Below are 16797 nucleotides of genomic sequence, written 5' to 3'. Positions count from 1 at the left end.
CAAACAAAAAAACAAAATTCAATCAAAACAAAAAAAACAACAAAAACAACAAAAAAAATTCAACAAACAAAACACAAAAAAAAAACCAATAAACACAAAAAAAACAAATTCAAACAAAAAAACACAAAAAACTTCACATTCAAAACAAAAAAACAAAAGAGAAAAAACAAACAAAACACAAAATTTTCAAACAAAAAAACAACAAGAAAAACACAAATCAAAAAACAAACAAACAACACAAACAAAAATCAAAAATCAACAAAAAAAAAACAAGAACAATAACAAAAAAAAAAAAATTCAAAAAAAAACAACAACAAAAAACAACAAAATTCAACAAACAAAAACCAAATTCAAAAAAAAAAAAAAAACAAAAATTCAAATCACAAACAAAATCAAAACAAAAACAAACATTCATTCAAAAGTCAACAAAGACAAAAAAAACAAAAAAAAAAGCAGAACAAAAAAAAAAATCAACAAAAAAAAACATCACAAAAAAATCACAAAAAAAAACAACAACAAAACATCAACAACAAAAAATCATTCACAACAATCAACATCAACAAAAAACAAAAAATCAATCAACAACAACAACACAAAAACACAATAAACAAAAAAAAATCAAACACACAAAAAAAAACAATCACAAGAAAAAAAACACAACACAAAAAAACAAAAATTCAAGCAAAATCAAACAAAACAATTCAATTTCAACAAACAATCAAAAAAAAACAAAAACAACAAAAAAAAAAAAACACAAAAAACAAAAAACAACAAACAAACACACAACAAACAAATCAAACAACAAAAAAAAAAAAAAACATCCCAACAAAAAAAACAAAGAAAACAGATCAAACAAAAAAAAAACAAAAACGAAAAAAATTCAATCAAAACAAAAAATCAACAAAACCCAAACAAAACAAGTCAAAACAAAATCAACAAAAAACCAAAAAAAAAACCAAGCAAAAAAAACCAACAAAAAAAACAATCACAAAAACAACAAAGTCAAAAAACAACAAAAAAAAAAAAACAAAACAAAATCACAAAGTCATTCAAAAACAAAAAATCAAATCACAAAAAGAATCAACAAAAACATCAAACACAAAAAATTCAAAAAAAAAAAAAAAAAACACAATCAATCAAAAAAAATTCAAAAACAAAAAACAACAAAACAAAAAAAATCGAAACAAAATCAATCCAACAAAAACGAAAAACAATCAAAAAACACAAAAATCAACAAAAAAAAACAAAAAACTCAAAAAAAAAAAAAAAACACACAAAATCATTCACACAAAAAAAACAAACAAACAAATACAAACATTCAACAAACACATTAAACAAAATCAACAAAAAAAACAACAAAAACAACAAAAACAACAATTCAAAAAAAAAAACAACTTCAACAAACAATTCACAAACAAAAAAAAAAGAAAAACAAAACAAAAAAAAACAAAATCAAAATCAAAAAGCAACAAAAAACAACAAAAAAAAAAAAAAAAAATCAAAAAACCAAAAAACAAAAAAACAACAAACAACAACAAATCAACAAACAAAAAACAAGAAACAAAAAAAAAACAACAAAAACAAATCACAACATCAACAAAAAAAAAAACAAAAACAAAAAAAACAAATCACAATCAAAAAACAACAACGTATTTCAAAAACAAAAAAAAACAATACCAAAAATCAAAAAAACAAAAAAAACAAAACAAACAAAAAGAAAAAAAAAACACAAAACAAAAAAAAAAAAACAAAAATCAACAAAACAAAGAAAATATCAAACAACTCACAAAAAAAAAAAAACAAACAACATTCAAAAAAAATTTCAAAAACAAAGTAAAAAAAAAAACACACAAAATTCAAAAAAAAAAAAAAAAAAACAAACCAAAAAATCAAAAACAAATCAAACAACACAAAAAACAATAACAACAAACAAAGTTCAAACCAAAAAAAAAAAAAAACAAACATCAAAAATCAACAACAGACAAACACAAAACAAAAACAAAAAAAAACAAACAAAAAAAAACAAATTCACAACAAAATCAAAACACAAAACAAAATCAAAACGAAAAACAAATCAAAACAACAAACAAAACAAACAAAAAAAAAAGCACAAAACAAAAATCAACAAAAAACACAAAAACAAAACAAACACAACAACAATTCAACAACAACAAATTCAAAAAACCAAACAAAAAAACAAACCAAAAAAAAAAAATCAAAACAACAAATCAACAGGAAAATCACAAACAACAAACACAAACAAACAAAAAACAAAAAAAAAACAACAATCAAAAAAAATCCAAACAAAAACAAACAAAACAAACAAACAAACAAAACACAAAAACAAAATTCAATTCAAAACAAAAATCCACAACATCAAAACAAATTTCAACAAAAAAAAAATCCACAAAAAACACAAACAAAAAAAAATCAAACAACAAAAGAATTCAACATCAACATCACAGCAAAAACAACATCAAAAACAAGAAAACAAAAAACAAAAACAACAAAAACACAAAATCAACAACAATCAAAACAAATAAAACAAAACAACAAAAAAAAACAAAAAAAGAGAACAAAACAATCAAAAACAAAAAAAAACAAAAACAAAAATTCAAAAAGAAAAAAAAAACAAATAATTCAAAACAACAAACAACAAATCAACAAAAAAACAACAACAAACAACAAACAAAAAAAAAAAAAAAAATTTCAACAAACAACACAATTCAAAACAAAAAAACAAACAAAACAAAAAAAAAAACAAACAAAAAACAACAACAACAAACAAAAACACATCAAAAAACAAACACAATCAAAAAACAACAAAACAAAATCAAGTCATAGAAAAACAGTTCAAAAGCAATCAAAAACACCACAAATCAAAAAAAAACAAAAACAAACAATTTCAAAAAACAAAAAACACAAACAAAAACAATTCAAGAAAAAATCAAAAAAAACAAAATCAAACAAAAAAAAACAACAACAAACAATCAAGAAAAACAATTTTCAATCAACAAAAAGTTCACAAATCACAAACAAACAATCAAACAACACAACAACCAAAACAAACAAAAAAAAAATTCACAAAAACAAACAAAACAATCAAAAACAAAACAAAAAAAATTTTCAGCAAAAAAATTCAAGCAACAACAAGCAAACACAAACAAAAAACACAAACAAACAAAACAAACACATAAAAAAAACACAATCACAAACAAACAAAAAAAAAAAAAAACATCAAATAATCAAACAAACACAACAAACAAACAAAAAACAAAACAACACAAAACAAAAAACAAAAAAAAAAACAAATCAAAAAAAAAAACACAACAAACAAACAACAAAAACAAAAATCAAAAACACAACAAAACAAAAAATCATTCAACAAACTCAAAAACAACAAAAAAATCAAAAACACAAAACAAAAAATTCAACAAATTCAAAAAATTACCAAACATCAAAAATCCACAAACAAAAAACAAAGAACCACACAAAAACAAAACAAAAACAACAAAAAAATCAAAAAACAACAAAACAACAAACAACAAAAAAAAGAAAAAAATGCACAAAAAACAACAAAAATAAAAAAAAACAAAAAAAAAACAAAAAAACAAATTCAACAAAAAAACCTTCAAAAAAACAAAACAAAATCAAAAACACACAACAAAAAAACAAAAACAAACAAAAAAACAAAAAAAAAAAAAAAACAATAAAAACAAAAAAACACAACAAACAAAAAAAAAACAAAAAAAAACAACAAAACACCAAAAAAAATCAAAAAAGCAACAAAAACACACAAATCAAACACAAACAAAAAACACAAAAAACAATAAAAAATCACAAACAAAAATTCATCAAACAAAAAGTCAAAAACCCCAAAAAAAAACAAAAAACAAAACAAAAAAAAAAAATCCAAAAAATCAAAAATATTCAAAACAACAAAACAACAACAAAAACACAAAAAAAATAAACACACAACAAGCAAAAAACAAAAAAAAAAACAAATCAAATCACAATTCAATCAAACAAAACAAACAACAACAAAACAAAAAAACAAAACAACATCAACAAACAAAAAAAAAACAAAATCAGAAAAAAAAATTCAAAAAAAAAAAACAAAAATCCAAAAAACAAAATTTCAGAAAATCAACAAAAAAACACAAAAACCAAAAACAAAAAAAAAAAAAAAATCAACACAAAAAAAAGACCAAAGAAAAATTCATGGGGGAGGGAGGGGGGGAGGGGGGGGGGGGGGGTCAAACAAAACAAAAACAAAAATTTCAAAACAAACAAACAAACAAAACTCAAACAAACAAAAAAAAAAAAAAGAAAAAAAAAAAAAAACCACATTCAAAAAAAAAATCAAACAAATCACAAGACAAGAAACAAAAAAAAATTTCAAACCAAAAAAACAAATCCAACAAAAAACACAACAAAAAAAAACATCAAAAAAAAAAACAAAACAAACAAAAAATCAACAATAACAACAACAAAAAAAAAAAACACAAAAATCAAATTCAATCACATTCAAATCATCAAAAAAAAAAAAAACAAAGACACAACCAAATTTCAAAACAACATCAAAACAAACAACACAACAAAAAACATCAAAAATCAAAAACACAAAACAAAATCAAATTCAAAAAACAATCACAAAAAATAAAAAAACAAAAAAAAAAATTCAAAAAAAACAACATTCAAGAAAACAAAAAAAAAAACAACAACAAATTCAAATTCAAAAAAACAAAATTCAAACAAAAAAAAAAAATCAAAACAACTTCCAAAAATTCAAAAAACACAAGTTCAACAACAATTCCAAATGCAAAAAACAAAACCACAAAACAAATCAAAAAAGTCAACAAAAAAAATCAACAAATCAAAAAAAAAAAACAAAAATCAAACAAAAAAAATTCAAAAACAAAATTCAAAACAAAGCAACCAAAAAACACCAAAAAAAAAAGAAAACAAAAAACGTATTTCAAAAAAAACATCAAAAAAAAAAAAAAAACAAAAAAAACAAAAAAAAAAAAAAAACAACAATCAAACACCAACATCAACAAAAAAACAACAAAAAACAAAACAAACACAACAAACAAACAAACAAAAAAAAAAATCAAACAAAAAAACAAGCAAACACAAAAAAACAAAAAACAAAAAAAAATCAAGATTCACAACAAAAATCAACAAAACAAAAAAAACAAACAAAATCAAAACAACACCACAAAAACAAAAACAAAAACAAGTCACAAAAAAAAAAAAAAAACACAAAAAAATTCAAACAAAAACAAAAAAAAACAAATTCAAAAAAACAAAACAAACATCATTCAACCACAAAAAGAAAATCAAAACATCAAAAAACAAAAAAAACAACAAATAAACAACAAATCAAACAAAAACAAACAAAAAAATCACAAAAAACAACAAAAAATGCACAAAAAACAACAAAACAAAAAAACAAACAAAAAAAAAGAAAAAACAAAAAAACATCACAATCAAACAAAACAATTTTCAACCAAAAAACAAAAATCAAACAAAACAAAAAAACAACAACAACAATTCAACAACAAAAAAAAAAAAAAAGTCAAAAAAACAAAAACAAAACAAAAAAAACAACAAAAACATCAACAAAAACAAAACACATCAAAAAAAACAAAAACCAAAAAACAAAAACAACAACAAAATCAACAAAACAAAAACAAAAAACAACAACAACAATTCAACAAAGAAAAAAACCACAAAACAACACAAAAAAAAATCAGAAACAAAAAAACAACGAACCAAACAAAAAGATCAAACAACAAAAATCAACAAAAAAAAAAATTCACAATCACAAAAAATACCAAGATCCAAATCAAAAAAAACAAACAATAAACTATTTCAAAAACAAATCAAAACAAAACAAAAACAAACAAATCATTCAAACAATTCACATCAAAAATTCAAAACAAAACCAAACACAAACAAAAAACAAAACAAAACATCAATCAACACAAAAAAAAAAATACAAAAAATTCAACAAAACAAAAAAAAAAATCAAAACAACATTAAATCAAACAAAATCAACAAAAAATCAAAACAACATTTCAACATGCATCAAAAAAAAAACAACAATCACAACAAAAAAAAACAACAAATCAAGTCAACCAAAGTCAAAACAAACAAAACACAAAAACAAACCCAAGTTCAAACAAAACAAAAAAAAAAACAAAAAAACAACAAAAAAAACAACAAAAAAAAAATCAACAATCAATTCACAAAAAAAAAAAACAACAAAAAACAAAAAAAAAAACAAAAACAAAATCAATCAAAAATCAAAACAAAAACAACAAAAAAAAAATTTCAAAACAAAAAACAAATTCAAACAAAAAAAAACAAACAAATCAATCAAAGAAAAAACAACATAAAACAAAACACAAAAAAAGACATCCAAAAAACAACAACAAAACAAAAAAAAAACAAACAAATTCACAACCAAAAAAACACAAAAACAAACAAAAACAAAAAACACAAAGAAAAAAAAATTATTTCAAAACAAAAAAAAAAATAATTCATCAAAATAACAAAAATCAAAATTCAAACAATTCAAAAACAACAACAAAACAACAACAAACACACAACAACCAAAAAAACAAAACATCCAATCAAAATCAAAAAACAAACAAACAATTTCAAAACAAACAACAATCAAAAATCACAACAACAAAATCAAAAAACAAAAAAACACAACAAAACAAAAATCAATTCTAAAAAAAAAACAACAAATCAAGCAAAAAACAAAATTCAACAATCACAAGTTCAAAATCAAAACCAAAACAAGAAAACAAAGTGGAAGAATCCATTCGCTCGCGCGGGGGGGGCGTTGTTTGGAGTGGCCCATCTGACGGACTGAGTAGCATTTCGCCCCTTCGACAGTTAGAGACGGGAGTCGTTGGGTGCGCGCGCACTCCCGCGCTTTCTCCTGTCAGGGCTTTTTCTCTGCAGCCAAGATGATGAGGCGGTTCTGGGGCTGCCTTTTTGTGGGGCTGGTCGTCCTCCCAGGAGTGGGCTGGAGCCATAAGTTTGCCCCTTACCCCGATATTGACAACAAGACCTTTATCAAAGAATATATCGATGCCCACAACAAATTCAGGAGCCAAGTCAAGCCCTCAGCCACTGACATGCTGTACATGGTGTGTCTTGTGCATTGAAGGGAAAGTGAAATTATAATACACTCGTTCCTCCACATGGCTAGGGTTAGGGGCGAAAGACCCCCATGAATATGGAAAACACCACAAATAACAAAAACACCATGTTCTTTTACCTGAGAGGATACCTCTCTAGCTCCTCCAGTGCAACAATCACTGGCCATAGAACTGCACTGGAGGAGCTACAAAACCCTAGTAGAGTTTTCTCTAGGTCTTTCAATGCAACTTTTAGTCAAAGTTGCACTGGGGGACCGAAATATCCCTAAAGAGAACATATTGATCAAATTCATGAATAATCAAAAGCTGCAAATATGGAGGGATGAGTTTGCTTTGATTTCTACTTATTAACTGTCATGGCAACATCAGTCCTGGGATTTGTGGCTTGGTGAGGGGACCAGAGTGCTCAGGCTGAGAAGTCTCGATGCCCTTGACTAAACTGCAAATCCCTAACGTTATAATTGTGTTAAAGGGCTCTCAGGGATTAAATAGCACATTGGGGTCCAAAATACACTGGAGAAATAATCTGGTTTGAGGCCACTTTAACTGCCTTGGCTCCATGCTAGGGAATTCTGGGAATCATAACTTTTGTGAGACTTCGTTGTCAGAAAGTTCCGGTGCCACAATGAATTACAATTCTCAGGATTCCCCCAGCACTGATCCAGGCCACTTAAAGCAGAGTCCTGTATATTATATTCTCTCCTGAGTTGTTACAATTATACAGTATACAATACTGTATAAATCTTTTAATAAATATTTAATTCCCCATTGGTATGGGATCATCAATCTGAGTATTTCATGGGACAGGTAGGGTCCCATCACAATATGTTGCTGTTATTTGTCCAGTTCTTAACAAGAGTGATCCCACTGGGGACTCCAGCCACCCTTTTATGTAAGCAGAGTAGCACTATTTGGACCTTGCAAATTAAGTGGCATTGAGGAGGGAAGAAATAAACAGATAATGTATTTTCCAACAATCTGATATATCTGAGTTAGAAAGCACCAATGGCCACAGCTGCACATGTGGGTCCAAAAGGACATCTGGAAAATTTGGAAGTTTGTTTCATGTTTTCTTCCCTCATGGACGCTCATATAGCCTAGGGAAAGCTTTCAGCCTTGATATTCCACTTATGGTTACAATATAGGCTATCAGGAGCTAATTCTTACTTACTAATTGCACTTTTTAGCTGACAGCTGACCAGATAATGCATCCTGGAAACCTAAAGATGCTCCTTTCCATTATATAGTAACAGAAAACTCATATGTGTGCCTTAATGTAGACAACACAGTATCATCTAAGGTGAAGAGATGGTTATTAGTAGTCTTGTGCACAAAACAGTGCACTAAAATAAACAATTAAACAAAAAAAAAAACCCATGGGGTGGGGTCCAAGGAAGCTGTCAATGTGAAGGGGAATTCACACGGATGTTCGTTAAAACGAATGTTAGCTGATTGGGGCAGGGAATCCAAGGAGAAATGAATGTAGGCCAAATGATTTGAGGGAATTTGGAAGCATCCCCTGCTGTCACTAGCTTTTAATGTCACAAACACTTTGGCCCCTGTTACTCTCTTTCCGCTGGCAGGCAAAGACCATTCCATTTAGGCAGGACTTTGGCATTTAAACTGATGTGATAGAAGGATATTTTTAATGAGGTGTATTATGCTTTTATCTTTCTACTATACTGTATTTTGATGTGTCTTTAGCTGTTGATAATTAGCTTTTTAAACAGAGCTGTTTATATTATTTTAATACTTTGTATCAAATAGTTTTTTAGTGTACTATTTTTTTTAACGTGATGTGAGCCGCCTTCTCTCCTGAGCTGTCAGAAAGGTGGGATAAAGTTGAAATAAATACATAAACAGATTCCTGGCTCAAAACACAGTCGAGAGATTAAGGATCAAAGTAGCCTCAACTAAAACATCATAGAAATGAATGCACAGACAGGGACAGAAAAGAGATTCCTTTGTCTCTGATTAGTGACCTGGCAAGGGCTGCATCCACACTGCAGAAATAATCCACTTTGACCCCACTTTAACTGCCATGGCTCAGTGCTATGGGATTCTGGAAATTGTATTTTTGTGAGACATTTAGCCTTCTCTGTCAGCGAGCTCTCATGCCACAGTGAAATACAGTTCCCAAAATTACATAGCATGAAGTAATGGCAGTTAAAGTGGTGTCAAACTGCATTATTTCTGCAGTGCAGATGCAGCCTAGAATAGGGAAGATGGGAGGCCTGCATTTTGGAGTACCAGACCTTTGCCAGGCTGAATTTTGCCCAGAGGCCAGGCATTCACTTCAGTTCCCCTGTTACTTTCTAAAACTTCAAGAACTACATTGGTTTGTTAAAGTCCATATTCTAAAAAAAAAATGTTTTAATATTGATCACATTTTCATAGGAATCGTCCTCAGGAAATACATGTGTGCTTTTTAGTAGCTACCAGAATATTTAATAGAAAAATTCCAGAGTTTTAACTACCTACTTACTTTAAAAGATTTTTATAAAAGGTATCAAAATACAAACTTTGATTTTGACATAAGTAAATAGATCATATAGAACATTTAGCAGAGGTTGAGCATTTGCTAAGTGTCATAATGCTTTTTTATTTGCAGACATATGATGTAGCTTTAGCTAGAATAGCTAAAGCATATGCAAAGAAATGTATCTGGGCTCACAATAAAGACATTAAAATTCACCCAGATCCTAAATTTAGGCCTTTTGGAGAAAACATGTGGATGGGATCTGCCAGCAAAAAACCATTTAATGTAACTGCTGCCATTGGAGCGTTTAACTCGGAGCTAAGATTCTACGATTACAATACCCATCGTTGTACAAGAGTATGTGGTCATTATACTCAGGTAAGTTTTATTCTTCTCTGCTTATATAGCCTACAAACTTTGAAGCATAATATTAAGAATTTGTGAGAGTAAAATCATGGTGTTACAGTAGCATTTCATAGTTTATCACACGGGACGGATCCCGTGCAGAAACTGAATTTAAAGTAGAAATAACCCACAAAAGTGGGTAGATTTTCAAATGACATTGGGGGTTAACCAGAACAAAAAGTGGGGGGAAACCACACAAAACCGGGTAGATTTTCAGACGATGTTTGTGTGAAGGAGAAATAACACAACTAACCCGAATGGAACGTTGCCAAAACCCACTCCTTTTTACTTCTAAGAGTAAAAAGGAGTGGGTTTTGGTGACTTTTCGTTTGGGTTAACGTCACGTTGTTTACACAAACACGTCTGAAGAACAACCTGCTTTTGCAGGGTTCCCCCCCCCCCCCAACTTTTAAATCCTGTTTCTGCACGGGATTTCAGCAATTTGCCTCAATGTGATAAACCCCTAAACAGTACTTTTGCTTTGCCTTTACATCATAATAAAGGCTGATTAGTTACAAAATACATTGTTGTTGGTGTTGTGTGCCTCCAAGTCATTTTTTAGTTCTGGCATAGACATGCTGAAATTAATTAGAAGCAATTGATAAATTTTAAAAAAGAAAACATTCTGTGTTATAGAATTTGTTATCAGAAGATGAAATATTAATATAAATCAGAATTGGGGAACATATCCTAGTCTTGTGGCCAAATTTCAGTTTTGAACAGTCTTGAAATAAGTACTTTTCAGCAGCAGATAGGACAAGAGATTAATTCTATCTAATAGTTTGCAAAGTCTAGTTTCCACAAGTTTATTTAAATGTGTGTAAATACCCAGTTATCTCAGATCAAAAATAACTGACCAGATGGGGAACACCTCTCTGTATACAGCTGAAGGAGTAAGGGTCTCCTTGATAAAAGGTATAAAAATGGGAAGGAATTTGAGAGAAACTAAATTTTAGAAAGGAACTCTTAACAGAGCATATATGTTTGACATACAATAAAACATATTTTCTTCTAGGTTGTTTGGGCTTCTTCTTATAAAGTTGGCTGTGCTATTGCTTTCTGCCGTCAAGTGACTGGAGCTGGCAAAAACGCAGGAATTCTAGTGTGTGATTATGCTCCAGTGTAAGTTAATAAGACTTACAGTCATCTTCAGACTCAGTTATTCACAGAGAAAATATTCTAACATTGTGGCTATTTTTAACTGAATTAATTTGATTCACATTTGTCTCATTATTAATATATGAAGAATAACCAGAATATTGATTTAGTATTAGAGAGATCTTGTAGCACCTATCTTTGGCAATGAACATTCTGATCTAAAATACCAAAGTACTGTAAAAAGGAAGGAACATTATATATGAAAACTGGTGGCGCAGTGGTTAAATGCCCGTACTGCAGCCACTCATTCAAAACCACAAAGTTGCGAGTTCAAGACCAGCAAGAGAGCTCAAGCTTGACTCAGGCTTGCATCCTTCCGAGGGCGCTAAAATGAGTACCCAGATTGTTGGGGGCAAATTAGCTCACAGTTGTAAACCGCTTGGACACTGCTTAGGCAGTATGAAGCGGTATACAAATGAAGCTTGTTTGTTTGTGTTCACAGTTCTGGTAGTCTTCACAAGATTTCTTTCCCTGTTTTCAGTTCCCTGTAATATCAGTTGAGAGGCCTCAGAACCTCTCCAGGCCTTCATTCACTGTTTATCAAAAGTGAGAGCTGAAGACTGTGTATTTCTCTCTCTTTCAAACCAAGATCCTTATCACACCATGTTGTTATGCCAAGTTGTACTGTTCAAAAACAGCTTCAGCTGATTGTTGACACTATGTATCACACCCTTGGCATATATAATAGTGTTTGCACAGTTTTTTTTTATCTGCATTAATGCCGTTATCACCACTCCATTTGCCCCACCTTGTACTTTGTGATTGATTTGCTTCAATATATTTATTTGTTGTTGTTGTTGTTGTTGCTGTTGTTTTAAAAAATAGCAGTAATACTATTAAAACATGATTTCATAGCAATCTTATAACTGTTGAAATCTCTTGTAAGAGGTGACACAGAAGGAGAAATTGACCATACCATTGCCCACCATTTTTTAATATCTTTCTCCTGTAGAAATAAAAGTGTTTATCTTGCTAGTCAGTTTCAGGTTGTCCTGTTCAAAAAACACTTCATTTGTACTCATTAAGCCATAATAACACTATTAGGACATGTTGCAATAACCTTATTACACTATTACTTTATAAAAAATAAAAAATATATTATTTCAAAAGTAACACTGTGTTGGCAACACTGTGGTGTGTGGTAGCACAGAAATGCAGTGGAGAAACATTCTGAAAACACCTCCATGCAACAGAGGCTTAACATTCCAGGATATCAGTTCTATTGCACTATCACAGCAAACCATGTATATAAAATAATTTTCTTTTTAAAAAAATCAGAAAAGGGTTTCAAGAGCATATATCACAGAAAACATCACTATTCTCTTGGGAGATTTTGTTCTCCCAGCCCAAGCACCAGAAGTAATCAGGTTTCTCTGCTAAAGATTTCCTTGGGAATCCCTAAAGGAGGGACAAGCAGACCACACTGACAGACAACACACCCACTAATTGATCGTTCTCACTATGAAGTGGAATGAGACATCCACACACAAACTGGTTACTGATTCATAGCAGGAAAGGGAGTCATTAACAGTTTATTTTCAGTATGAAACAGAATCATGTTCCCACTAACTGTACAGCACAGGGGCACCAGGAGAACCACCACAAGCATCATGCAATAAGGCTGAGACAAAAGTGGGCCCAAACCACTGCTGTGGTATAAAGGTGTAGTGTGATAAGGATGCAAGTAATGATTCCCCAAATCTTTATTTTAAAAAAATAAAAACCATCTGCTATGTTTCTTCCTTTTCAATCTTTCCAGTCAGTCTTTTCTCTGTTTTCCTTTGCATTATTTGCTCTTTATAAGTTTGAAGCTTATCCTCCTGCTTGCTGCATACCTTTGCTTCCCTACTCCATCCTTATCATGTTCATTTGGGCTTAATTCCAGCCAACTAAATCATGTCTCCATGGATCTCAGTACAGCCATTTAATGGTGTTACACTTGTGAGAGAGGCCATCAATCCCATATTCAATTCCCAGTTTATGTAGCAGATGCTAGGAAAAGTCTGCTTGACACCCCAAGAGAGCCTCTGCAAATCATTGTAAAGAAATATGGTAATTCACTCTCTGTCCTAAACTAATGGGGGGCCGAAGCAAAAAAATAAATAATTAAATATATATTTTTTTAAATTAAATAAATAAATAAACTGGGACAAATGTAGGACAAAATTTTCAAATGGAGGGCACTTTTTAAATAAAAAATGGAGGACACGTGAAAAAATTTGCTGATTTTTAAAAAAATGTTAAGATAAATGCATGTTTCAGAGGCTTCTATAAACAATTGCCCCACCATGCCCCTTGTGCGAGACGCCAAAGGCCCCGGCGGCAATCGGCAGCAGGACCAGGCTGGGGCCGGTCCCAAGGCCTCGCTGGGCCGCATCCGGCCCGCGGGCCGCAGGTTGCCTACCCCTGCTCTAAACCTTTTTATCATATTTGCAGTTGTTTATAATTTAAATGTCAGGGTTTTTGGTTTTTTTGTGTACTGACTATGTTCTTATTGTCTGAAACCCTTTTTCTTTAGGGGCAACTATAGAGGAGTGCGTCCTTATAAAGCAGGGGTGCCATGTAGTGAGTGCCCAACAGGAAACACTTGTCAGAATAACCTCTGTAGTAAGTATAGAACTGAATGAAACAAACATAAATAAAATACACAATTATCTTGTCAAAGGGCCAAAACACACTGCAGAAATAATCCAGTTTGAGGCCGCTTTAACTGCCCTGGTTCAGTGCTAATGAATTCTGTGAACTGTAGCTTATTGTGGCACCAGAGCTCTCAAAAAGAGAAGGCTAAATGTCTCACAAAACTACAGTTCTCAGAATTCTCTAGCAATGAGCCAGAGCAGTTAAAGTGGTCTCAAACTGGATAATTTCAGCAGTGTGTTTTGGCCCAAAATCACTTCTGAATTGAGGACAAGCACTGTCTCTGAGACAAGTGCCTGTATTGTCTGTAATTTTGGGTAGTAACTGGTAACGGAATAGCTTTGTCTGCACAACCTCATGTTAAGGGATTTTTAAGGTTTACAAAAATTACAATATATCCTACTCTACATCGTTGCCCTACATGGGATTTAAATTTCGTTTTGAACAGACTTAGCCCTTCTCCTTTTGAGCTAATAAAAAGATTCTTCATTAAGAATACTTACATTTGAATTAGCTTTTCTTGTGGCAATAACCTCAGCAAAGACAGTCTTAGAATTGGCAACATTGCTAATCAGTTCAAATGAGAGGTAGTCATTCTGGGATAGCAGGAGAAGCAATCCACACCCACCCAGATTGACACAACTACCACCCAGATTGGGGTGGGGGATGGATGGACGTGTGTGTGTGTGTGTGTGTGTGTGTGTGTGTGTGTGTGTGTATGTGTGTGTGTATAGACTAGATATTTATAGACTTAAGTAGGTTTAGGTCAGGGCTAGATAATTGTGATGGATTGTTGTGGCCACCCCAGAATAACTATTCTCGATAAGTACAACCTCTCATTCCCTCTGCTGATTTTGGGAGCAGACCGTGTGGTTAGCATGGTCCCAACCTGCCTGCAGCTAGAGTGGACTCTCCCACCCCTTCTCTAGCACTACGTAGCTGAGCTGGTCATAGTTCAGTGTGAATTCTGCAATGAAGTATGATTTCTGGAGAGAGGCTAACATATCCTATCTAGTGTATGAGTATTAATGTATTTCCCCCCATTCTTGGTGTGCTTTAATACAATTTGCACTATGAAAGGAAAGGGGCAAAAGCCTAGCAATCTGGTACATGTTTCACTCAGTTAAAATAACTAATTTGATTTTTAAACTGTTATACATAGTCTTCTAAAATCCTAAGAGGCTGAGATGGAAAAGGGACTTTGACTTTATATTTCGTTATATGTTACGGATAATAGAATTTAATAGAAATGCTCTCTCATTCTTTGTCATGGTGTTCCTCAAATGTAAAATTTAATATTTTAAAGCATTTCTTCATTTGCTATGACTATTTTTTTTCTAGGAAATCCTCAACGTGAACAACAAAATAGCAGTATGTACTTCACCTCTATTTTGTATTTTAAAGTTATTTCAAAAACAAAATTTATATCCAATAAAAATTCTCTTTCATTTTTAAACAGGTTATTCAAACTGGTATCCACCTTATAAACTCGAGATTAGATGTCGTTCTCCATGTATAGCTGTTGCAATTTTAAGGCCTTTGTTAATGTTTCTAGCCTTTGTAGCTGTTTATTTGTTAAAACTCCGTTACCCTGGATTAAATTTTCAAAAATAATTTTTCATATTATTTAATTCACAAAAACATTCCTGTGATTTTATTAGAAAGCTAACATATAAATTTGCATTAAGGATGAAATTATTTTCCGGTGTTTTCAAAGTAAATTTAGTTCATTTCATTGTTCTTATGATAACTTGAATTCTTCTCTAATTATTTAAAAAAATGTATGTTCTATATTAAGGCAATTTGGAATAGAAGGTACTGTTACAAAATAAAACACAGTGTAATACTTAATATTTTTTACAAATGTGTGAAAATAAATGTTAATAATATTAAAAACAAGTTTGTTTAGCATAGTTCACAAGCTGTAACTAATAAATGCTTTTGCATTTTTTTTTCACACAGTGGCCTGTTTGGTTTCAGATCTTTTCTAGAATGCTTGCAATTCCTGTTATGACAAATATTAATATTACCGTGTATACTCGACTATAAATCGACCTCATGTATAAGACGAGGACAGGTTTGGGGGCCAAAATTATGGATTTTGCCATGACCTGTGGATATGTCAAGGGTAAAACCTGGAGGCGCCTTCAGTGTGTGTATGTGTGTGCACAGCAGGAGGGACTCTAACTGATGCTTTTTGCTTCAGTATTTCATCTTTGCTTACACCCTTGACTCCCCACACAGCAGCAGACAGCATGGGCAGGAGAGAGACTCTGTTTATTTAGCAGCAGTCAATCTCCCAGAACTTTCTACTTGGCCCAAGAGAAAAAGAAACTCTCTCCCGGCCACATGGGGAAATCTGAAAGCGCTACTATCACATTACCATACTGACTCGTAAATAAGTCGAGCTGGGACTTCGGGGTCAATTTGGGGGCATAAATTTTTAGACTTATAGCCGAGTACTGTATATATGGTAGCTCAAATTAAAAATTTTATGTATTGGTCACCCGCTCAGTCAAGATGGCAGTCAGTGGGAGAAGAGCCTAGGGAAAGGATTTTCCAAGCACCTGTTGCGTCCCAAGCCAGCTTTTTTTTCTCTTACGCTTTGTTCAGTAAGAATATTACTGTATGTGCCTTCAAGTCACCTGTCAACATATGGCAACCCCATTAATTAATTATACATGAGTTTTTCAGGGAGGGAAACATATGTCAACATATGGCAACCCCATTAATTATACACAAGTTTTTCAGGCAGGAAATATTTGAATGTGATTTTGCCAATTCCGTCCTTTGAAATATAGCCTATAGTGCCTGTCAATATCTTTAGCAAATATCTAGGCCAGTTTTCTGCCCCATGACCCTCTAGGAACTGCGCAAACCATCAAAAATTAAACAGAGTGAAAATTCACTTCTGACTTTGAAAAGTGAGTAGTGGAG

The 16797-nt window shown here is 31.2% G+C and overlaps 1 protein-coding gene across 2 annotated transcripts; it reads left to right on the top strand.

Annotated features, from left to right (window-relative positions):
* The first annotated feature begins 6891 nt into the window (after window positions 1-6891).
* LOC121931471 (glioma pathogenesis-related protein 1-like) lies at window positions 6892-15671 on the top strand. Of its 2 annotated transcripts, XM_042469285.1 has the most exons (6): window positions 6894-7169; window positions 9793-10038; window positions 11081-11187; window positions 13742-13830; window positions 15202-15231; window positions 15320-15661. In XM_042469285.1, exons 1-6 carry the CDS (start codon window positions 6987-6989, stop codon window positions 15472-15474), a joined length of 810 nt encoding a protein of 269 aa, XP_042325219.1. In that variant the 5' UTR covers window positions 6894-6986; the 3' UTR covers window positions 15475-15661. The 2 variants fall into 2 exon arrangements, with proteins under 2 accessions (XP_042325221.1, XP_042325219.1); XM_042469287.1 differs by lacking the exon at window positions 15202-15231 and having other exon boundaries at window positions 6892-7169; window positions 15320-15671.
* The last annotated feature ends 1126 nt before the right edge of the window (window positions 15672-16797 follow it).

This window comes from Sceloporus undulatus, chromosome 5, assembly GCF_019175285.1.
Source record: "Sceloporus undulatus isolate JIND9_A2432 ecotype Alabama chromosome 5, SceUnd_v1.1, whole genome shotgun sequence".
Lineage (NCBI taxonomy): Eukaryota > Metazoa > Chordata > Lepidosauria > Squamata > Phrynosomatidae > Sceloporus > Sceloporus undulatus.
The sequence above is the reverse complement of the archived record's forward strand: the minus strand, read 5'-3'. Positions and strand labels throughout refer to the sequence as shown.